The sequence below is a fragment of the Hemiscyllium ocellatum genome, chromosome 8, assembly GCF_020745735.1.
Source record: "Hemiscyllium ocellatum isolate sHemOce1 chromosome 8, sHemOce1.pat.X.cur, whole genome shotgun sequence".
Lineage (NCBI taxonomy): Eukaryota > Metazoa > Chordata > Chondrichthyes > Orectolobiformes > Hemiscylliidae > Hemiscyllium > Hemiscyllium ocellatum.
In genome coordinates, this window is record NC_083408.1 from 81,050,905 (window position 1) to 81,075,167 (window position 24,263).

The 24,263-nt window shown below is 39.9% G+C and overlaps 1 protein-coding gene across 2 annotated transcripts in view; it reads right to left on the reverse strand.

Moving 5' to 3' along the window:
- The window catches only part of LOC132818350 (kelch domain-containing protein 1), an 89,588-nt gene that overhangs the window by 12,838 nt on the left and 52,487 nt on the right, over positions 1-24,263 (reverse strand). For both annotated transcript variants that reach the window (XM_060829293.1, XM_060829292.1), the window contains exons 7-10: positions 23,350-23,430; positions 18,469-18,527; positions 15,125-15,237; positions 7,402-7,474 (exon numbers count right to left, since the gene is read on the reverse strand). In XM_060829293.1, coding sequence (XP_060685276.1) covers positions 7,402-7,474; positions 15,125-15,237; positions 18,469-18,527; positions 23,350-23,430 — 326 coding nt within the window. The remainder of the gene's footprint in view (positions 1-7,401; positions 7,475-15,124; positions 15,238-18,468; positions 18,528-23,349; positions 23,431-24,263) is intronic.

The following is a 24,263-nucleotide window of genomic DNA, read 5'->3' on the forward strand; positions in this document are numbered from 1 at the left end:
ACTTCAACCACAGTTGTTGCCACATTCCATCATTAAAAAAAAGTCTGTTGTAAATAGCAGACATGAATAAGTGCTGACCGTCTTTGGAAAAAAAAACAGCACTCTGGCCACTGCAAGAAACTTCCAGAAGACTCTGAAGTAGTATATATGAGAATAGTGACTTGGAAAAAGTAATTAAGAGCACTGAAATTAATGTTGAGAAAAGCCAACTGGTATTATAATGGCATGAGAGAGAAGACCTTTCTGTAGAAATGACTCTGTGTCTCAAAGAAGCTAGGCTAGCTAAGTAACACATAGCTAGGCAAGTAATGTTCAGATCCTGTATGTTTGTTACAAATTTATTTATTAAGCATGTTATAGTCAAGTTGTCAAGAAACAAACTTGTGGATGAGTCTAGGTCCAGAAGGCATAGTCTCAGATAAGCGGTCAGCCATTTAAGACAGAGATGAGGAGAAGCAATTTCTTCTCTCCGAGAATAGTAAATCTGTGGAATTCTTTGTTGCAAAAAGGAACACAGAAACTAAAAGCAGGAGTAGGCCATTCGGCCCTTTGAGTCTACTCTGCTACTTTAATACAATTATGGCTGATCATCCATCTCAATGCCATATTCCCATATTCTCCTCATACCTCTTGGTGCCTTTAAAGTCTAAACATATATCTATTTTTGAATGTACTCAGTGAATTGGCCCCCACAATCTTATGTAGTGCAAAATTCCACAAAGTTACTATCCTTTGCAGAAGAAAGTTTTCCTCATCTCAATTCCAAATGGCTTACCCTATATCCTGAGACTGTGAATCCCTGATTCTCGATGCTCAACAAGGGGATCATCACCCCTGCCAGCCTTGTTAGAATTTGAAGTGTCAAAGAGTTCCCCTTTCATGCTTCTAAACTCTAGTGAATAAAGAACCCAATCTTTTCTCACAGGACAGTCCTAACATTCCCACTATCATCCTGGTGACACTCTGATGAGCTTTCTGTGGCAAGTATATCCTTTCTTAAATAAAGAAACCAAAACTGCACACAATCCTCCAACTGTGGTATCTCCAAGGCTGAGATAGACAAATTTTTAATCAATAAAGAAATGAATGCTTATGGGGAAAAGACAGGAAAGTGGAGTTGAGGGTTATCAGATCAGCCATGATTTCATTTAATGGCTCAAGGTGATTGGCCTATTTCTGCTCCCACATCTTATGATCAATCAAAAAGTTTGACATTTTTCTAGCTTTGTCAGTTGTTTTTGTTTATGTTCATTTAGTAACACCATTTTCAGGTTCATTTAGTAACACCATTTTCAGATTTTTTAATGAAGTGAATAATCAAGTGGACTAAACCATATTCATGAATATATCTGCTGTAAGATATTTTCCCCCCTGAAATTGACATATCAAAATGTTTCACACTTTTTGGTATTTCAGAAAGGTGATATAATTAGATTGAGGATGTTGTTGAGGCCATTTTTGGAGTACTGTGTACAGTTCTAGTCGCTCTGTTATAGGAAGGATATTATTAAATTGGAAAGGGTTCAGAAAAGATTTACCACAGTATTGCTGTACCTGGAGAGTGAGTTAAAAGGATAGGCTTGGACTTTTTTCACAAGCATAAAAGTTGAGGGGTGATCTTAGAGGTTTATAAAAAGATGAGGGACTTAGGGAAGGTGGATAACAAACATCTTTTCCCTAGGATGGGTAAGTTCAAAAGTATGGGGCATATTTTTAAGGTGAGAGGATCTAAAAGGGACCTGAGCGGCAACTTCTTCACAGAAAGCGGTTCGTTTGTGCAATGAGCTGTCTGGAGCATTGGTAGATTCAGGTATAGTTACAACATTTAAAAGGCATTTGGATAAGTACATGAATAGAAAAGGTTTAGAGTGAGATGGGTCAAATGCAGGCAAGTAGGACTAGTTTAATTTGGTAAATTTGGTCAGCATGGACAAATTGGTCTATTTCTGTGCCGTATGACTCTGAGTAAATGCAGAAATTCTGTCCACCATTAGAATGGGGAAGACCTAGGTATTATAACATGCCATACAGGAGAAGCCTTGGGAAGAGGAAAAATAATTAGAATCTAAATTGTTTCTCTCAATGTATTCTAACCCATCATACCTAAAATAATTTTCAGACACAGGCTTCCTGCAGAACACCAACAGAAGTAATAACTGAAGTGGCACATAATAATTAAATTTATAAGCAGCCTGATGGCCTCTCATGTTCCCATTCACCTCGATAAGGACCTTCAAAATTCCATTTTGATAATATGGTAATGCTCACTTTGAATAAATGTAGTAGGCAAATCAGTTGACAAGATCAAAATTAAAATGAGCTTATTTATAACTCAGAATATCTCTATCAGGTTTTTTAAAATATTCTAATAGGTACACCAAATGTGCTCCAGCTGGCCTCAGCATTTGCCTATGGAGTGAAATTAATCAGCCTCAGTTTTCACTTTTGGTCACCATTTAATCACTGAAAAACAGAGTGTGGATTTGGATGAGGGCATGATCTAACTTCCCTTAGACACCCTTTACAGCCTAGGCTGATATTGTTGAAATAATGAAATATTGAGATAGCTTAGAACTTCAGAAGTTTAGGGAGAAAAGAATAAATTAAATTCAGGAACAGTAATTTTCTTTTTTCAAAAAACAAATTATTCCCTAACAATATAGCTGCGGAGAGTTGTTTTAACAGAAAAACTGAACATATGTTTCAGAATTTTAATGATAGATCCCACATAGTCATTTTCTTCACAGTTCTCTTTGTAACACTGGGCTGCACCTGTTACCAACACTACTCTTACAAATAGAAGTTTGTTTTCCTGCAAGTTCCTTAATATTTGAGATTATAACCATAGCCTCCAACCAATACTGTGTACTGTTAGAACTGGTACATTAGATCCAACACAGCAACACCACTTCAGATATTACCACCAAATATCAGTTGGTGGACCACACTTGCATTCTTGGGAAGTTCTTGTAGGCGATTTTTATCAATTCCATGTGAGCATGTGAAGTAGATGCAGAGTTATTCTCCAAAAAGGTAACTCGTGTTAACCCTTTAGACATGATGCCATTATGACAAACAGACTAAGAAAAGGAGGTTCTGCGTTCAGTACCTGTCTAAATCCTGCTGTTTTTATATGGAACCAATGTCATTATTTCAAGATTGGATGACCTTACTGAACTGAAGGGTTTTGGTTCTTCAGTTTTGCCCAGAAATTTAACTGTTTTTAATTATATGAATCACAATGGAGAAAACAATCTCGGCCGTAACCAAAGGATCTTTCTAATAGATTCTAAATTTTAAACCTGATGTAGAATAAACATTTACAAAGGCGAGAATAAATGGCAAAACCAGTAAGAACTGATTCATTACTACAACAATACTTCTTAACTGGAAAGCAAAAATAGCAAATTGTACATGAGAATAATTATGTGGAAAGGAAAATTATGTTAATTTTGGTTATAAAATCCTTTATAGGATATTTTATATGAATTTGCCCCATAATAGTAGAAAACATGCCCTTAATTTGTAAGGAATCAGCAAATGATGTAGTTCTACCGAATCAGGCTATTTTTCCAGTTGTAACGTAAAACAGAATAAAATCCCGTCCGTCTGAATCATGTGGCATGATTGTCCAACTTTAAATATTCTAAAGCTGAATTTGGCATTCTGAGGATATATAATATAATAGATTCAAGTTTTAACACCTTTACTCCCAAAACAACTATTTTCAAACACATTTTTGATATTTACATAAAATATTTACATATTTACAATTAAGGATTCTAAAAAGGGAAAGATACATTTACGACATTCCTTTCTTATTACAAACTAAATCTAGCAATATGAAACTTTCTATATTCAACATTAGATCAAGTGACAAAAATAGAAATTGCTGGAAATGCTCAGTTCTGAGGAAGGATCACTGGACTTGAAACATTAATTCTTATTCCCTTCCATAGATGCTGCCAGATCTGCTGAGCTTTTCCAGCAATTTTGTTTTTGATCTGATTTCCAGCATCCGCAGTTCTTTTGGTTTTTATAAGATCTAGTGAAGCCTGTACAATTCATTTTTTCTAATAATCTGGCAATGTAAAGTAATCTAAGCAATATAACCATGTAATATAATCCAAAAGCATGCAGTGCACTTAACTGATCTGCTACAACAAGCACCCTACATCAACTACACATATTTACTATTATAATTTTTCCCACCTTGTAGTGATCTACGAAGCAGTCTACATTTCCTTGCCCTGCACTCTGCATCTGCCTTTGCTTTCCTCACCTCATCAAAACCTTTGTCTCATGACTTGCTGCTGGTAAACTCCTGCCTGGTCTGCTTCATCGTAGAACATGGAGTAGACTTTCCTGACTCGAGCTTGTTGAAATCCTAGCTTGCAACCTGATGTTTTTTTTTGTACAGACTGTAACAGTGCTCTATTACGCTTGGTAGCTGCTAATCTAAAACGGTGCAAAATGTCACTGCTGTACCTAGTATAAATTCTATTACAGAATGTTGCAATTATTCATTCATATAATAAGACGGGAAATTTTAATAAAAGCCAAACCACAATGTAAAAATACTCAACAGTACAGTACATTCAAAAGTAATTATTAAAACTATCAAAGCAAACAACACCCTATATCAACGTTAATAAAGATACAAAAATCATATTGCAGAAATATGTACAGTTCATCAAGTACTGCTCTAATTTAAGCACCCAATCTGCAAACAACTATTTAATGCAAATTTTTCAGGGCAAAATCAGGCTTTTTTATCGTACTTGCAAATTAATTTAAAGTATGCATTTTGCATCAGTACTAAGCATTTGGATGTTTTTGACATGTTCTTAATCTACTATATCATTCAGCATAAATAAATTCCTCTGATTGGAAAATGGGAGAATGTGTTTTTGTTAAGATGATACATAATTAACTGCTAACATGCAATGGTATTCTCAGAAATTGAACATTTCAAAGATACCTGTTCACATAAGCTTACTAGTGGATGATTGTACAGAAACAGTCATTCTCCCATTATTAGACTATTCAGGTCGTTATATAAAAGTAAAACAGGAATCAAAAATGTTCATCAAGATTAAGGAATTATTGTGAAGGCATTCAGCTTCAAACTCATGCCCTGATCATTATTTAATTTATATATGTTTTATAAGTATTTGCAACATATTAATATATTAAAATAACATGAAGTAACTTTGGTTCCTTCAAATATTTCTAGTAATATCATGAAAATCTCCTCAATCATTTTTGCTGCTCCTAACTCAAAGATGAAGTAGATTTGTAACTGGTTGCTAAGTTAACTGATTTTTAGCATCGAAAAACATTATAATCTGAAATTTCATTTAACATTGTCATGTAGCAAACGTAGACGAAAATGTTTCACTATATACATGACCAACTACAAAACTATATCATCTTCTTCAGTACTAAAGCAGCTCATGCAGTCAAATCTAAACTGTAGTTGGCAGATGGGAGGGAAATGTAAAAGCAGTACTGGGAGAAATGCTACATTTCTTTTGTTCCAATGACTTAAAAAGGTCAAATAGCATTATCTCTCGCATTTAACACCAAAATAAAAATATTTCTAAATTAATGCAAATTAATACTTCTTAAAAACAATATTTTTAATGCAATGATAACTTTTCCCATATTGATTTTCTAAACAAAATAAACAGATGCTGTTTGGACATTTAGGGATTATGACTAAATGTTGAATTCCTTGTATAAAGAGGAAATTTGCACTACTTCAAATTTCTCTAGTTTAGGAAAGTTGTTTCTGATGCGAGAAATATGCTTCAATTTATTTATCCTCAGATTAAGTGTTTTAAAATTAGAGACAACAGATTAATGGATTAGTAAATGGATAATGGAAACAAAAATAGTCAAAACAAAATGCAAATTTTGCAGATATTCCTCTATTTATTCCACGAATTCAGTCAAAAATCAATCATGCATGGCTTCTAACAAGGGGAAATTCAGCAGCTTGTTCTAAAGGCTTAACCAACGTTACCATGAAAAATTTGTAAAGCATGCAATAATAGTTGGATAACGAATCTCATTCAGATTTCTTCTGTGGGAAGCATTTGCTCCCTATTTCTTCACACAAGTATGAGATGGACTTTAGTGTGAGACACACAGAAGAAAATACAGATTGTGTCCAGACACCCAATCACAGTATCACAGCAAGGAATCTGATAAATGCTGCAAGTGAATTAGTCAAAATAGTGGTTAACTGATTAATCTCAAATGAAAAAAAGTTGGATTAAAGAAAGTGAAATTAAATCAAAATTAATTCATTGAAAAAAGCCTGAAGCTAAATAGATTTAAATTGAACATGTTCATTTTACTTTTGCTCTTGCCTTATTTTCTTTAAAAGAATATCTGACATTAGTCTAGCACTTGAAAGGGGCACTGATCATCTCCCCTTATTCTTTATAAACCATCCATAAATTTAGAAAACCACAAATTTAGACTAGTCCTTTATTTTTTCAATTCCAGAAAATATAGTTTTTTTCTGACCTATAGGAGATAGAAGCACTATCATTTGACATATTTTACGGTTTAAAAATTACCTTTGTTGCACATTTTCCTCAACTATTTCAAGTAATTACGTTTCTGCTAAGCAAGCTTTGTAAACTTGCAGTTTAATTAATAATATTAATGAAACAGGATTCTGAAGCATATGTTGAGCATAATTCTTAGGAGTATATGCATTTGGTTTTCTTGCATCACCTACCTCAGCACCTAGTAACTGATTTTTTTCCAAAATAGGACAATATAGTCTGGAGCAGACTTCTGTAATTGTTGTAAGTGCAGGTGGAGGTAAAAACCTTCCTATTTTCAATTCTTCCCTGTGGGGAAGTAACAAGCCACTTTTCACTGAATTCTAAAATGACACAGAAATTGTGAACTTGCCTTGCAGATAATTGCAGGTGCAAGTTAAATAGTGCAGCATCACATATTAGTACTCTAATTAGATTTGTTGTTTTATATTAGCAGTATCTCTATAGTTTCTTTTCCAAATTAATTTATTTTTAATTAGGCTTTTTTCCCAAATTAGGTTACAGTTAAATTATTATAATTCTTATTTAAAAACTGATTCTGTACTTCAAACAATTTAGAACTGGTCAGTGCACCTTTAGTGTTAGAGATTCTGCAGAGGATTGAGGATATAAATAAAATTGCCCACTTGTTACAACATGTATATAAATTGACATAAATGTTACCTTCATTGTCGTCTTGTACCTGTCCACTGCCTAAATATTGAAATATGGCTAAATCCGAGAAAATCTTATTAAATAATAGAAGATACTGAATATTGTTTATGTGCAGTATAAACAATGTTATATTCTTCAGTAGAAACTCTAAGCGGCTTGTTTTTACCTTGGTCTATTTCTAGGGCAGTGTTCTAATTGCCGCCATTCTGCAGCTCCAACAGTGTAAATCCATGCATCACCTGGAAGAAATAAGGGACGTTACTTCTGACTTAAAGCTGAAATCATCACTGCTATTAATAATTTATAACTGGAACTGGAATAATGATAGATTACCTATATTCTGGTGCAATGGTTATTATTTAACTGAGAATTATATTTGACATACAATTAAAGGGGTTGAATATTTATTCTTCTTCAGGTGTACCTTTGGTAGAGGAGCACATAATGGTGTCGTGTCCGCCACCTTCCCACCTATCCACAAGCTCATCTTAGAACAAGCTGCTGAATAATATTGAGTGTAAGCGGCTTCAAAAATCAGTGTCAGCACACTGCACATAAACAATTACAATTCAATTAAGCTTGTTGAAAGATCACTGACCCTAGTTTATCCTACATACACCATAAAATGGTTTGGATGGACAGTCAGGCAAGAGTGACCAACACTTATCAAAAACAGCATGAAGGTATGAAGGGTACTATCTTACCATCTTTGGAGGGCAGCGTATACCCACTGGGGACTTCCCCAAGACACCAGCACTCCTCATTTCTTCCTACTCATCCCTCCCTCAGATGGAGAAAGGCTCCAGGCCCAATACCTGTGAATTACTCACCCCAGGAACCATCAGGCCTCCTTCATGGGCCCACCTACACAGTCCTGGCAGTGCCAACTACCAAAGCTCTGGTGCTGCATGGACTGTTGAAGTTGCAATACGAATAGGGAACAGCTCCAGGAGATGGGTCTTCCTCCACAAGAAGGATGTTAAGGCTGCAGAGTGGGGGTATGTATGCGTGTACGTCTGTGTAGTATATATAATCAGTTTCTGATCAGACCATTCAATCATAAATAATGTGCAACGGTGCAAGTTTATACTCATCAGGAAAAGGATGAAGAGAACAGTTTTCAGGAAAGCTACATTTGCATACAAGGTAGAAGGGATTACATGGTTACACGAATAAGCTAGGTAAGGAAAAATGAGAGAAGGTTTGACTGAAGGATAAACGGTGACTGGATTGGATGGGTTGAATGGTCAGTTGAATGTGCTGGACATCATATGTTGCACTAACATTGACAGATACATTCGCTTAAAAGGTTAAGTTAAACATCTTTAAGTTAAACGTGTGGGTGGCACAGTGGCTAGCACTGCTGCCTCACAGCGCCAGAGACCCAGGTTCAATTCCTGCCTCAGGCGACTGACTGTGTTTGCACATTCTCCCCATGTCGGCATGAGTTTGCTCCGGTTTCCTCCCACAGTCCAAAAATGTGCAGGCTAGGTGAATTGGCCATATTAAATTGCCCATAGTGTTAGGTAAATGTAGGGGGGTGGGTTGCGTGTCGGTGTGGACTTGTTGGCCCGAATCTAATTTAATCTTGTATAGCCACTTTTAAACATTGTAATTATATCCAGATCCATCACTTCCTCAGGAAGTCCATTCCACATGCGAACCACCCTGTATAAAAAAATTGCCCCTCTTTTTTAATTCTTTCTCCTCTCACCTAAAAAATGTCACCCCTAGTCCTGAATTCCCAAATCCTAGGGCAAAGACAGCTACCAACTAACACACAACTGTAAAATCAACTGAATTGCTCAAATCAGGTGATGTTTACAAAATACAAATCAGCAACTTGTTATTAAATACAAAAAAGTCTCATACCTAAAATCCAATAAACCATTACTTCATGAGTGCCTGTTCATAGTACAGAACACAGAAATAACTCTTGCCTATCTAGAAGTTGCTCTCTCCACTGATTAATTGTACTGTAGGGGTCCATTTTCTAGCAAAGAAGGCAACCAAGTTCAATGTAAAACTCTAGACAGCATGCGGCTGACTCATGGAAAACTGAACAAACCTAAATATCAGAACCATTTTACCTACTTTATTAAATGCCGATCAGCTGCTTTCTATCGATCCCATCCTTCCAGAACTGGTCCACTATGTTTCAAATACTGTTTATCTCATGGTTCATAAATCCATATAATTTTCAGCCTTACTCTTAAACAGAAAATCATGCAGCAACTGATGAATTAACAACACAGTAATAAATGCTACTCTCCATATATTGTAAAAATGTTAATAACATATAAAAGGTAATTAGCCTAATGCTAGTAAGTTTCCTAACATGTACATGTTTACATTAGCTTTGGGCTGGATTGTCTGAGGAGTGGTAATCACATGGATATTGAAATTTCGCTCCTTTTTTACATGATGAAAGAATTGTGCATTTCTAATAGGAGATTCTGATTGGGGCTTTTTCAGAAACATGGAGCTATAATTTCATTCTGAGAAACCCCTTGTAGTACAGTACAGTCAGGAGAAGACAAACTACACCAACCAATTACCATATTCTGCGATTTAAAAGTCGAGCAGACATTAACTTTGCCAGCTCCTGTGAAAGGGTAAGTACATGCTTTAGGTGAGAGCTTACAGTGCCATATAAGCTAGATAAGTAGAGTATCAGGTAGATAGGTTGACAGGTATGTAAGGTACCAGGTGGGGAGACAAGAGGGCCAGGCAAGTGATGGAGCTGTTTAGGGTAGGTCAGGATGTGTGGAAGGTCTGGCGATCAGGGAAAGGCTCCGGTCAAGTCCAGAGATGGAGGAGAGGGAATTGTCTGCATCAAGTCTGCACCAGTCAAAAACAACCACCTAACTATTCCAAACCCATTTTCCAGCCCTTAGCCAATAGCCTTGTTTAGGTTAGACTACTTAGATTACTTACAGTGTGGAAACAGGCCCTTTGGCCCAACAAGTCCACACCGACCGCCGAAGCGCAACCCACCCACACCCATTCCCCTACATTTACCCCTTCACCTAACTCTACGGGCAGTTTAGCATGGCCAATTCACCTAACCTGCACATTTTTGGACTGCAGGAGGAAACCGGAGCACCCGGAGGAAACCCATGCAGACAAGGGGAGAATGTGCAAACTCCACACAGACAGTTGTCCAAGGCTGGAATTGAACCTGGGACCCTGCTGCTATGAGGCAGCAGTGCTAACCACTGTGCCACCATGCCACCCACTTTATCTTGGCATCACAAGTGCACATCTAAATACTTAAATGTTATGAGAGTTTCTGCTTCTAGAATAGAATCTTGAGTGTGGAAGATTCCATCATGTCCATATTGGCCCTCTGAAGAGTATCCCACTTAGGCCCACACCCTACCCTATTCCTGTTATCCTGCATTTCCCATGGCCAAGCCTCCAAAACTGCACATCTTTGGACTGTGGGAGGAAACCTGAGCACTTGGAAAAAACCCATGCAGACAAAGGGAGAATGTGTAAACACCATACAGTTGCACAACGATGGAATCGGACCCAGGTCCCTGGTGCTGTGGAATAGCAGTGCTAACGACGGAGCCTTCATGCCATCTGCATTACCCTTACAGGTAGTGTGTTCCAGATTTCCATCAGCATTCGACTGAAAAGAAGTTTCCTCACATCCCCTCTAAATGTCTTGCACTTTACCTTAAATCTAAGTCCCCTGGTTATTGGATCTCTCCACCAAGGGGAAAAAGATTCTTCCTATGTACTTTGTCCAAGCCTCATAACTTTATATAGCTCAACCACGCTTCCTCCATCAGTCTCCTCTGTTCTAAGGAAAACAATCCCAGTCTATTCAATCTCTCTTCACAATTAAAACTCACTATCAAATGCTTCCTGGAATCCACATTACAGAACAGCTCACAATAGTCTATGCAGTTTCAGCAACACCTCCTTGATCTTAAACTCTATGTCTCAGCTAATGAAGATAAGTATCCCATGTACCTCCTTAACCATTTTATCTACCTGTTCTGCTACCTTAAATGACAAGTGGACAAGCACAAGGTCCCTCTGATCCTCAGTGCTTCCTAGGGTCCTAATGTCATCATGTATTCCCTTGCCATGTCTGTCCTGCCCAAGTACATCACCTCACACTTACCTGGATTGAATTCTATTTGCCACTGATCAGTCCATATGATCAGATTGTCTATATCCTCCTGTGACCTAAGGCTGGTTCCTATTTACTGCCCAATCAATTTTCCTACTTTGAGAATTTACTGATCAACTCTCCTACATTCCGGTCTAAATCTTTTATACCACAAATAGTAAAGGCCCAACAATGACCCTACAGAAACTCACAGTCAAAAAAACACCCTCAACAATCACCTCTGCTTCCTGCTACTCAGCAATTTTGCATCCAATTAGCCAAATTTCCTCGGATCCCATGGGTTCTTACCTTTGCTATCGGTCTCCGAAGCAGAACCTTCTCAAAAGCCTTGCTGATATCCAAGTAGACTACGTCAAATGCACTGTCCTCATCTACAACCTGGTCACCTCTTGGAAAAATGTTGAATTTCAGTTCAATATTATTTCTTATTTCCTTAGAGTGTAGTATGCCTGTTATCAAAAAAATTCCCGATGTTTTTCCTTTCACAATCAGCCCCTCTGCCCTTGCTCCTGACAATAACCTCTCTTCACTAGCACTGAAAATGTATTGCTGGAAAAGCGCAGCAGGTCAGGCAGCATCCAAAGAGCAGGAGAATCAACGTTTCGGGCATGAGCCCTTCTTCAGGAATGAGGGTGAGAGGTTGGAGTGGGTGAGAGGGGTGGAGAGGTTGAGGCAGTTAATGTCGCGGCGGCAGTTGGCTATGAAGAGATCGAAGGCGGGTAAGAGGCCAGCACGGGGTGTCCAGGTGGATGGGGTGTGTTGGAGGCGGGAGAAGGGGTCGCCAGAGGGTGGGCGAGAATCTTTGTTAAAGAAGTAGGTGCGGAGGCGAAGGCGACGGAAGAATTGTTCGATGTCTTGCCGCATGTTGAACTCGTTAATCCGAGAGCGTAGGGGAATGAAGGTGAGGCCTCTGCTGAAGACTGATCTTTCATCCTCAGAGAGGGGAAGGTCTGGAAGGGTGGTGAAAACACGGCAGTGCTGGGAGCTAGGACCTGGTGCGGGGCTGGAGTTGGGAGTGGGGGTGGGGTTAGGCGTGCGGATGGAGATCGGCCTGGGGGCGGGGTTAGGCGTGCGGATGGAGATCGGCCTGGGGGCGGGGTTAGGCATGGTGGCGGAGTTAGGCTTGGTGACGGAGATCGGCGTGGGGGCGGAAACGCATGCGCCATGGTGGTTGCACAGGTTAGTAATGTCACTGGGGGCAGAAGTGGCTGTGGGGACGGCAACCCAGGGAGCGGAAGTGCCTGTAGCGACGACAGAAACGGTCTTATTCCCGGTAGCCGTGGACCCCACGGAGGCCGCGAATCTGACAGCGACGGTCTTCCTGGCGATGGTGGAGGCCATCCCTGAAGAAGGGCTCATGTCCGAAATGTCGACCATTCCTGAAGAAGGGCTCATGCCCGAAACGTCGATTCTCCTGTTCTTTGGATGCTGCCTGACCTGCTGCGCTTTTTCAGCAACACATTTTCAGCTCTGATCTCCTGCATTGCAGTCCTCACTTTCTCCTCTCTTCACTAGTAGGCAGTTCTGACCAATTTCTGCCACAAGATGAAACTTACTCAATTAAAACTTCAGGAGAATTTAATTTTCACATTACTGGTAAATAAGTTACACCATATTTCTTTGCTTTTTAAAGGTTACTTTGTTGCTGATTGAAATGGTGTACTTTCCTAAATGCCTACAATTTGTGGTTTGATGGGAAAAATCCATAAGTACCGAATGGCAGTGTTACTTTTATATTTAGTGATTTAGTTTACTTTGAAAGTTACTTCAGCTGGAATATGCAATTTACACATGTGCAATATGATGTTTCAATCTGTATATTTTTTTTACTCTCAAGCAAACATGTCCATAGAAATGTAACTTACTGCTTTAATATTGATTCCCATGGGGAAAAAATGCTTCACTTAAGGAAGTTTCACAAAGTTGTGATTTTCATGAAGGCAACCATTACTTTAAATGAGGACTTCCCTTATTTCATACAGTTCTGGTCACCATATATAGATACAATGAAGATTTACAAGTAAATGATTGGGTATGCATATCTGGAAAAGATCGAAAGATTGGGCATCTGAACCAAAAGTTTAAAAAGTGATTACCCATTTGGTGACAAGTTGTAGACGTCCGAGGTGCATGAATCACAGAAGGTTAGTGCGCAGGTACAGCAAGTAATCAGGAAAGATAGTGGAATGTTAGGTTTTATTATGAGGGAAACTGAATGCAAAAATAGAGGGGTTACACTTCAGTTTTAAAGGACATTGGTGAGACCACATCTGCAGTGATCAATGTACTAATGGAAGCACGTTAATCTGTTGGAAGCAGTTCAGAGCAGGTTTACCAGACTAATACCTGAATGAGTGGACCTCCTTGAGGAAAGGCTCGATAGTCTACCCTTGTATCCTCTGAAATTTAGAAGAAAGGGAATTTAATTGAAACATATGATATCCTGAGGGGATTTGACTGCAAAGGATGTTTCCTCCTGTGGAAGAATCTGGAACTGAAGGGTCACAGTTTAAAAGTAAGTTGTCACCCATTTGGACAGAGATAAAGATCTTGTTTTCTCTCAGAATGTTGACAGTCTCTAGAATTCCCTTGCTCAGGGGAAGTAAATAGATTCTTTATTTCTAATGGGATTAAAGATTACTGACAGTATGCAGTAATATAGGCTGGAGGTTAAGATTGGATCAGCCACGATCTTATTAAATGGCAGAGCAGGCTCAAAGGGCTGAGTGGCCTACTTTTGTTCCTTCTCCTAAGAAAAGATTGAGAGATATTTAAAAATGATGAATGGTTTGATGGAGTGGATACAGAGAGAATGTTTCCATCTGTCAATACAAGATAATCATTAAGAAATCCAATACGGAATTCATCCAGGGTGGTAACAATGTAGAACTTGTGACAAGTGGTGTTTTAAGCAAATAGTATTGAAGCATTCAAGGGAAAACTAGGCAAGCATGAAGAAGAAAGGACTAAATGGTTATGGCTATAATTTTAAATAAGAAAGGAGGCTTGAATAAAATGTATATCAAATGGTTGGGCCAAAAGGCCTGTTTCTATGCTGTACATCTAAGTACAAACTTTATTATTTATCCAAGAATATTAATAAGACACTTGTTTTGCACAAACATGCAATATGCTTTTTAAAATCACGTTAAGAGGGCTCCTTACATTTCTCATTGCAAATCATCAGCAGTCTCTCTAATCCATCTCAATGCTCTAAGCTTCAAAATGATGGCCTGACAGGGTTGCCCAAAGTTCTCCAGGAATGAATGGCTGAGGGTATTTCAGTACAATATATTTTCCCAGCAATGCTGTCACCCTCCCCAATTTATGAGGCATCCACATAAAATAAGCAATACCAGCTATGAACAACCGAGAATAGATTGGTCTGAGCCCCAAAGTTAAGAGTTGGGAGATCTAGGGTAACTGTGGAACAAAGTTTGAGTACAGAACTAAGACATTTCAAAGTAGGCAGGGAGGAAAAAGAGGAGCTATCAGCACTGTGGAAAGTAGGATCATGGAGAGGGGAGAATGAGGGTTGGGGATATATCAGGGATTGCAAGGAGAGGGAAAAGACTTCAGGGGATTTTAGACTTGGTTGGGCTGTCACTGCAATAGAAGTGTAGCTTAAAAGAGAAAATGGAAATGGAGAAAAAGAAATGTAGCCAACAACACTTTTCCAAGAAAAAAGGGTGAGGCTATAGTCATATCTTCTGTACAAAGGAAAACAAATGTGCATACTTACTAAGAGGTTGACTTTCTGCACTTAATCCTCCAAAAAGGAAAAGCTGATCATCTGTCACAGGAGTCAGAGTGTGCCATGAACGACCCTGTGGACGTACTCCTTTAATGGTAATTCTAAAGGTAAGATATAAGGGAGGAAGAAAACAGTAATTTTATATCTATCTGCTCCTTATTCAAAAACCACACAAATAAGTGTCTTACCAAAGTACGAAACATGCATTTAGCTTGTAGAAATGATGAAATTTTATTCATCTTTACGAAAGACGTGACATTTGCTGTGATTTATAAATCTTAATTTTTTTTTAAAAAAAGGAAATAGATTATGTTCCAATAACTGTGCATGTTTTCTCACTACTGCAACTATTTTGACTGCTGCTCACCCCAAACACTTTTCTGAAAGCCATATGTAGAAGATCCCTTCCAAAGTCATCATTCCTCTGAATTAAAACATAATTTATTGCACAAAGGTTCTTGGACAGTGTGCCAGATGGTGAACATTAAACTCTTATTCATTCAAGTACAGTACTGGAAATAGTATAGGAAACAATATACACTTCAGATCTCAAACTGATAAAACAAAATTATACATTTTGAAGCATCTTCACTAATTAAAAGCAAGCAATCTTTAGCGAGATTTTGTGGTTTTGAAGAACTTTGTCCATATTTTCCATCAAAATGCAACAAAATTCATGCTCTTCTGCACTGAACTACTTATGTACCTAATCAAAATTTTCACTAAATTTTCCTGTTTGGCATGACCCCTAATTGATTTGCTTGTGTCTTAATTCAAACATTTATAAAAATAGAAATGAGGATTTCATCACTCAAATCTGAGAAGCATTCAGTTATACCTCTGCACTTATTGCTTCCATTTATCTCTTATCCATGTAAGAGCATTTTCTTTCATTTCATGAGCCAGATCAGCCATTGTGATTCAATGGTGGAAGAGGCTCAAAGGGCCGTTTAATCCAATTTTACACCTAACACCTGTGATTTCTATGGCAACATTTCAAACATTTTTTGAAAATCTGCACATATGTTCATATTGTTTAAACACTCTGTCATATAAATTCAGTTAAATCAAACATAACGTGTCTTTTAAACTGACCATCATTTATTAGTTTACGTGTAAGTATTTACTGATTCTATCCTGAATTATCAACTAGTCAAATTTTTCCTCTGGTGATTGCTGGAAATGAAACTAATTCGGGAGAATCCAAGATGAAGTTGTTGGATCTAAAACTACTTCATTTCAGTCGGAACAAAAGTGGATTTAACCAAGACTAACTGGTTGGACAAAATGATAAACTGAATGACAGTAAAAGGTGTTCAAAAAGGAGATTACTAAGTTTTTTTAAAAATCATGACTCAGAGTAAAGGAGCTGAATAAAATACATGGATAAGTCTCCAATCACAGCTCTATCATCGCTCAGGCAGCCTATATCTATCTTTATAACATTACCTGACTCCATTCCTGCGTTCCTCATCCATGCTTTTGTTACCAGATCTGACCATCCCAAAGCAATGTTTGACAATCTGCTACAGGTACCCTCCATTAATCTTAGGTCATCCAAACTCTACTGCCTATGTGCTAACTTGTACAAGTCCTTTTCACTAATTAACCCTATGCTCATTGACTTGTATCAATTTATAAATAAGCAACAATCAATTTTGAAATTCTTATTTTCAAATCTTTCCAGTGTCTCACCCACCCCATCTGTAAATTCCTCCAAACCCACATTCTTTCAAGTTGTGCTTCTCTTCAGTATCTCTGACCAAGTGCTCCAGTATTAGCAACTGCCAAAACCCCAAACCACAGAATTTCCTCTTCACCTCTCTTCCCTCCTTTGTGACATAGAAAATAGGATCTCATGCAGGTCATTTGGCCCTTCAATGTGATCATGGCCAATCATCCAGCTCAGTACCCTGTTTCCGCTTTCAGGAACATCGTTTTTGTGTTTACCCTGCTCATGACACTACTTACATTCACCTCTTTGACCAAAGGTCACTTATGTTTGACCAAGATGGAAGAAAGAAGGTGGTGGTGGTGGTGGTTGGTTTCCAGATTGGAGGTCAGTGACCAGCACGGTGCCACAAGGATTGGTACTAGGTCCACTGCTTTTCATCATTTATATAAATGACTTAGATATGAACATAGCAGGGATGGTTAGGAAGTTTGCACATGACACCAAAATTGGAGGTGCAGTGGACAGTGATGAAGGCTACCTCTGAGCGCAACCACATCTTGGTCAGATGGGCCAATGGGTTGAGGACTGGGAGATGGAGTTTAATTTAGATAAATGTGAGGTGCTGCATTTTGGAAAGGCAATTCAGGGCAGGGCTTATGCACTTCATAGTAATATCCTAGGCAGTGTTGATGAACAAAGAGACCCTGGAGAGGTTCATAGTTCTGGAAAGTAGAGTCCAAGATAGATAGGATAGTGAAGAGGACATTTGGTATGTTTGCCTTTATTGGTCAGTGCAATGAGTATAGGAGTTGGGAGGTCATGTTGCAGGACATTGGGTGGGCCATTTTCGGAATACTGTGTGCAATTCTGGTCTCCCTGCTATAGGAAGGATGTTTTGAATCTTAAAAGGGTTCAGAAAGAAATTATATTGCCAGGGTTGGAGGATTTGAGCTATAAGGAGAGGCTGAACAGGCTGGGGCTATTTTCCCTGAAGCATCAAAGGCTGATGGATGACTTTATAGAGGTATATAAAATCATGAGGGGCATGGATAGAGTAAATAGGGAAGTTCTTTTCCTCAGGGTGGGGAAGTCCAAAACTAGAGGGCAGAGATTTAAGGGGAGAGGGGAAAGATTTAAAAGGGACCTAAGGGACAATGTTTTCATGCAGAGGGTGATGCATTTATGAAATGATCTGCCAGAGGAAAAGGCTGTACAATTACAACATTTAAAAGGCATCTAGATGATCACAGGAATCGGAAGTCTTTAGAGGGATATGGGTCAAATACTGGCAAATTGATCTAGATTAATTTAGGAAATCTGGTCAGCTTGAATGAGTTGGACTGAAGGTTCTGTTTCTATGCTCTACAGTTCTATGACTCTGATTATTGGCCATTTATCCTAGCACTGCTGTATATGGCTGGCCATCAAATTTTGCTTTATAATGCCTCCAAAAAGCACTTTAGAGATGTTTTATGCTAAGGGTTCTATATAAAAACTAGTAGTTCTTCCCTGTCAGACAATGATGGGAAGGTTTCCAAATAGAAGGTCCACAGATTTTCAACATTAACAAGTCACTAGGAGAAACATTAATCAAGGCAAAAGGTGGATACTGCTTATACATAATCTACATATTTATATAGAAAACAAAACTACTTACTCTCCTGACCAAGTCCATGTATCTAAGTTCAAGCAGTGCAAATCATTAATTCTCGTTTCCTGGAAATCAAGCAGTGATATATTTTACACATCAACAGAAGTATTTAATTTGTGGTTTGTCCACAATTTTAAAGAAATCTCAACTTATCTACCGTGGCAATACTCAACATACATATGAGACAATATAAATGGATCTATATTGGATCTGTGTGAAGAGAAATCAATTAAGAAATGGTGACATTCTTGCTCCAGAATTATATGCTGACATACAGTTTTTCAATTTTATTACGCAAGGTCCCACAAATTGTGTTTTTCAATAGTCTACAAAATAAAAAATATATAACACAAGTATTTACAATAGTGATTAAAAGAGTAATAGTAAAAATTAGTGAAATGTATTTTTTGATGATGTATAACAGGGAATTTGAACCTAAAGAAATCAACACCGACCACATGCATCAGGTCCCACAGATGACAAAATAATTCTGTGAATTTAATGTTGTAGCTATCCAGAAATTATTGGCTTAGCAAACTACAATGGGTGCCATAAATCGAAACTTCAACAACAATCATTTAAGACATAGCTACTATACCAAGCAAATTCAAATAAGTTAGCGAACCAGCAAACATCAGTGAATAAATTTATATACAGGCAATCACAAGTATATCAAATGAAGTACAGAAATGAATTAATAAATGATGGCTAATAAACATACCAAAGAACTTAATACATCCACAAGTAGTTTATTAGCAATAATTAAGTTGATTAAATGAATGATCCTGTCAGGAAAGTAGTGGCAAAGACATAGTAGGAGAAAGTGAGGTCTGCAGATGCTGGAGATCAGAGCTGAAAATGCGTTGCTGGAAAAGCGCAGCAGGTCAGGCAGCATCCAATGAACAGGAAATTCGACGTTTTGGGCATAAGCCCTTCATCAGGAATGAGGAAAGTGTGTCCAGCAGGCTAAGATAAAAGGTAGGGAGGAGGGACTTGGGGGAGGGGCCTCGGAGATGTAATAGGTGGAAGGAGGTCAAGGTGAGGGTGATAGGCCAGAGTGGGGTGGGGGCGGAGAGAACATAGAACATAGAAGGATACAGCGCAGTACAGGCCCTTCGGCCCTCGATGTTGCGCCGACCGAATCCTACCTAACCTATACTAGCCCAATAACTTCCAAATGCCTACCCAATGCCCGCTTAAATGACCATAAAGAAGGAGAGTTCACCACTGATACGGGCAGGGCATTCCATGAACTCACAACCCGCTGTGTGAAGAATCTACCCCTAACATCTGTCCTATACCTACCACCCCTTAATTTAAAGCTATGTCCCCTAGTAACACCTGACTCCATTAGCGGTAAAAGGTTCTTAGTATCTACCCTATCTAAACCCCTAATCATCTTATACACTTCTATCAGATCTCCCCTAAACCTTCTCTTCTCCAATGAGAACAGCCCCAAGTGCCTCAGCCTTTCCTCATAAGATTTTCCTACCATTCCAGGCAACATCCTGGTAAACCTCCTCTGCACTCGTTCTAAAGCTTCCACATCCTTCCTATAGTATGGCGACCAAAACTGCACACAATACTCCAGATGAGGCCGCACCAGAGTCTTATACAACTGCAACATGACCTCAGGACTCCGGAACTCAATTCCTCTGCCAATAAAGCCCAGTACACCATATGCCTTCCTCACAGCACTATTTACCTGGGTGGCAACTTTCAGAGATCTGTGTACATGGACACCAAGATCCCTCTGCTCATCCACACTACCAAGTAGCCTACCATTAGCCCAGTAATCCATCATCTTGTTATTCCTAACAAGATGATGGATTACTGGGTCAGGAAGAAGATTGCAGGTTAGGAAGGCGGTGCTGAGTTCAAGGGATTTGACTGAGACAAGATGGGGGGAGGGGAAATGAGGAAACTGGAGAAATCTGAGTTCATCTCTTGTGGTTGGAGGGTTCCCAGGCGGAAGTTGAGGCGCTCTTCCTCCAACCGTCGTGTTGTTATGGTCTGGCCCCCTCCAACCTCATAGTCCCACAAACCCGCACCGCCCGTTTCTACCTCCTGCCCAAAATCCACAAACCTGACTGCCCTGGCCGACCCATTGTCTCAGCCTGCTCCTGCCCCACCGAACTCATCTCCTCATACCTCGACACGGTCCTGTCCCCCTTAGTCCAAGAACTCCCCACCTACGTTCGGGACATCACCCACGCCCTCCACTTCCTCCATGATTTTCGCTTCCCCGGTCCCCAACGCCTTATCTTCACGATGGACATCCAGTCCCTGTACACCTCCATCCCCCATCACGAAGGACTCAAAGCCCTCCGCTTCTTCCTTTCCCGCCGTACCAACCAGTACCCTTCCACTGACACCCTCCTTTGACTAACTGAACTGGTCATCACCCTGAACAACTTCTCTTTCCAATCCTCCCACTTCCTCCAAACCAAAGGAGTTGCCATGGGCACCCGCATGGACCCCAGCTATGCCTGCCTCTTCGTAGGATATGTGGAACAGTCCATCTTGCACAACTACACTGGCACCACCCCCCACCTTTTCCTCTGCTACATCGATGACTGTATCGGCGCTGCCTTGTGCTCCCACGAGGAGGTTGAACAGTTCATCCACTTTACCAACACCTTCCACCCCGACCTCAAATTCACCTGGACTGTCTCAGACTCCTCCCTCCCCTTCCTAGACCTTTCCATTTCTATCTCGGGCGATCGAATCAACACAGACATCTACTATAAACCGACTGACTCCCACAGCTACCTAGACTACACCTCCTCCCACCCTGCCCCCTGTAAAAACGCCATCCCATATTCCCTATTCCTTCATCTCCGCCGCATCTGCTCCCAGGAGGACCAGTTCCAATACCGTACAGCCCAGATGGTCTCCTTCTTCAACGACCGCAGATTCCCCCCAGACGTGATCGAAGATGCCCTCCACTGCATCTCCTCCACTTGCCGCTCCTCCGCCCCTCCAATTGCCACCAGGACAGAACCCACTGGTTCTCACCTACCACCCCACCAACCTCCATATACAGTGTATCATCTGCCGTCATTTCTGCTACCTCCAAACGGACCCCACCACCAGGGATATATTTCCCTCCCCTCCCCTATCAGTGTTCCAAAAAGACCACTCCCTCCGTGACTCCCTCGTCAGGTCCACACCCCCCACCAACCCAACCTCCACTCCCGGCACCTTCCCCTGCAACCGCAAGAAATGCAAAACTTGCGCCCACACCTCCTCCCTTACTTCTCTCCAAGGCCCCAAGGGATCCTTCCATATCCGCCACAAATTCACCTGCACCTCCACACACATCATCTATTGAATCCGCTGCACCCGATGTGGCCTCCTCTATATTGGGGATACAGGCCGCCTACTTGTGGAACGTTTCAGAGAACACCTCTGGGATACCCGGACCAACCAATCCAATCACCCCGTGGCCCAGCACTTTAACTCCCCCTCCCACTCCACCAGGGACATGCGGGTCCTTGGACTCCTCCATCGCCAGACCATAACAACACGATGGTTGGAGGAAGAGCGCCTCATCTTCCGCCTGGGAACCCTCCAACCACAAGGGGTGAACTCAGATTTCTCCAGTTTCCTCATTTCCCCTCCTTCCACCTTGTCTCAGTCGAATCCCTTGAACTCAGCACCACCTTCCTAACCTGCAATCTTCTTCCTGACCTCTCCGCCCCCACCCCACTCCGGCCAATCACCCTCACCTTGACCTCCTTCCACCTATCACATCTCCAAGGCCCCTCCCCCAAGTCCCTCCTCCCTACCTTTTATCTTAGCCTGCTGGACACACTTTCCTCATTCCTGATGAAGGGCTTATGCCCGAAACGTCGAATTTCCTGTTCCTTGGATGCTGCCTGACCTGCTGCGTTTTGCCAGCAACACATTTTCAGCAAAGACATAGTAATCAATTCACCTTTGTCCTTTATCCCTTTTTCCTCCAAAGAACACAAACCTATTGAGCATTTCTGTGCTTTGAGTTATTACATGGGATTTTCGAAATTTTCCTTTCCCTTTAGGCATGTCTTGAAAACTGCTGAGTAGCTCTGATAAATATCCTGCGCATTTGAATTTCAGCATAACGTGAAGTTTTGGATCTTTAGAATGGGGAAGGTATGGAATCCAGGAACATTGGGGGAAGAGGTTGGGCTTACGATCACTCAATCACAGGGAGAATATCCAAGGCCTGAATTTAACACTGTGCAATTGGGTGAATTTTGAATAAGTTAAAATCTCATCTCCAGGGTCTATCAGACATAGGGACAAATGATCTTGCATAATTTGTAGAAGAGATTTTTGAGGTTAGCAGCAAGGGGTTTCATGCCATTGGTAGAACTGGAAGAAGTTTTCAGTGTTGATTCCAACTGATACAGATGAAGATTTGACTTGATAAATCATATTTTGCTTTGTTCTTTTTTCATGAAGCTCAGTGAAACTCATGCACACAATGCTTGGGAGTGAAATCTGACACCGTCATCTGGTTTGGCTTCATGTGACTACAGACTAACAACAATATAGTTGACTCTTAACTACCCTCCCAGTTAAGAATGGGCAATAAATGCTGGCCTAGTCAGTGACATTCACATTCCATGAACAAATTTTTAAAAAACCTCCATGGTACAGTACTATTTTGCCAAGAGAAAAACAAAATCATTGCTACCTATCAACAAGGCCTTTCGAAATGTACATATACTAAATATTACCAAATACAAATTCTGACTATTTATGATAAACATATACCTGTACAATTTTGCTTCATAAAAAATTCACCTTTCACTATACTGTGTCTGTAATTTAGCCTTAATAAAGGCATCAGTGTTTTTAATATTGTTTTACAGTTCGAAGTATAGATAAACAACTCACCAGTATTCTTCCTCCAAATAAAAATCCTTTATTTCCCAGTGTGGCACATGCATGTGCTGCTCGAGGGCGAGGAGGCATTCCCTATAAAACAGTACACATTCAAGTATGTCAAAATCATAGTAAATATTTTTTATAAAAACTAAATAATGAAGCATATTTTACTAAAATTAGTGCATGATGGTAAAATTGTGCAGCCATATCTGTGAAGCAAAACTCATCTTCAGAATGAGGGCTAATCTGAGGAAAATAGCTTTAGGACAAAACCAGTTAAAACACATGCAAGTGACTGAGGAACTCTATATATCAGTCTGTTCCAGGAGATGCTTCAAAGAGGTTTGAAAAATAGTCAAGTTGTATACAAATCAGTCACAGCTGGAGGCAATAGCAAAGTAAGGAGCTTACCTGGGCAGTGCTGACTGACTGCCTCACCTGAGTGGCAAGGGCACACAAGAATAATTGCTGAGAGCGATAGAAAAATCACCTGATAAACAATCTGATAACAGATGCCAGATACATTTCATTTTGTTCATGGTGGCAGTGGGGTTTAAAAAGGTTTCAAAACAAAAGGAAGGGCACCGTGATACAATATGATACTCAAAACCTGGACATATATGTATTATAATTTAGATGGGGAGGTTCCATGATTACTATTCATTTGAAAAGAGGGGTACTTCAACAAAAGAATTTTGATAACTAGAGTTTAAAGGTGAGTTGTCCAGCATAAGGTCCATGTACCAGAACCTAGTCTGCTATGGCTCTCGGAGGCCTGCAGACTCACAGATCAAAGTATTACTAACTGGAAGTGACAGATCTGCACAGAGCTGCTGCTACTCCATATATAAGCCATTACTATGCTGTGCTTGCTACTGCGGAGTTTGCCAGGTAGCCCATCATGTGATTGGAGCAGGAACAAA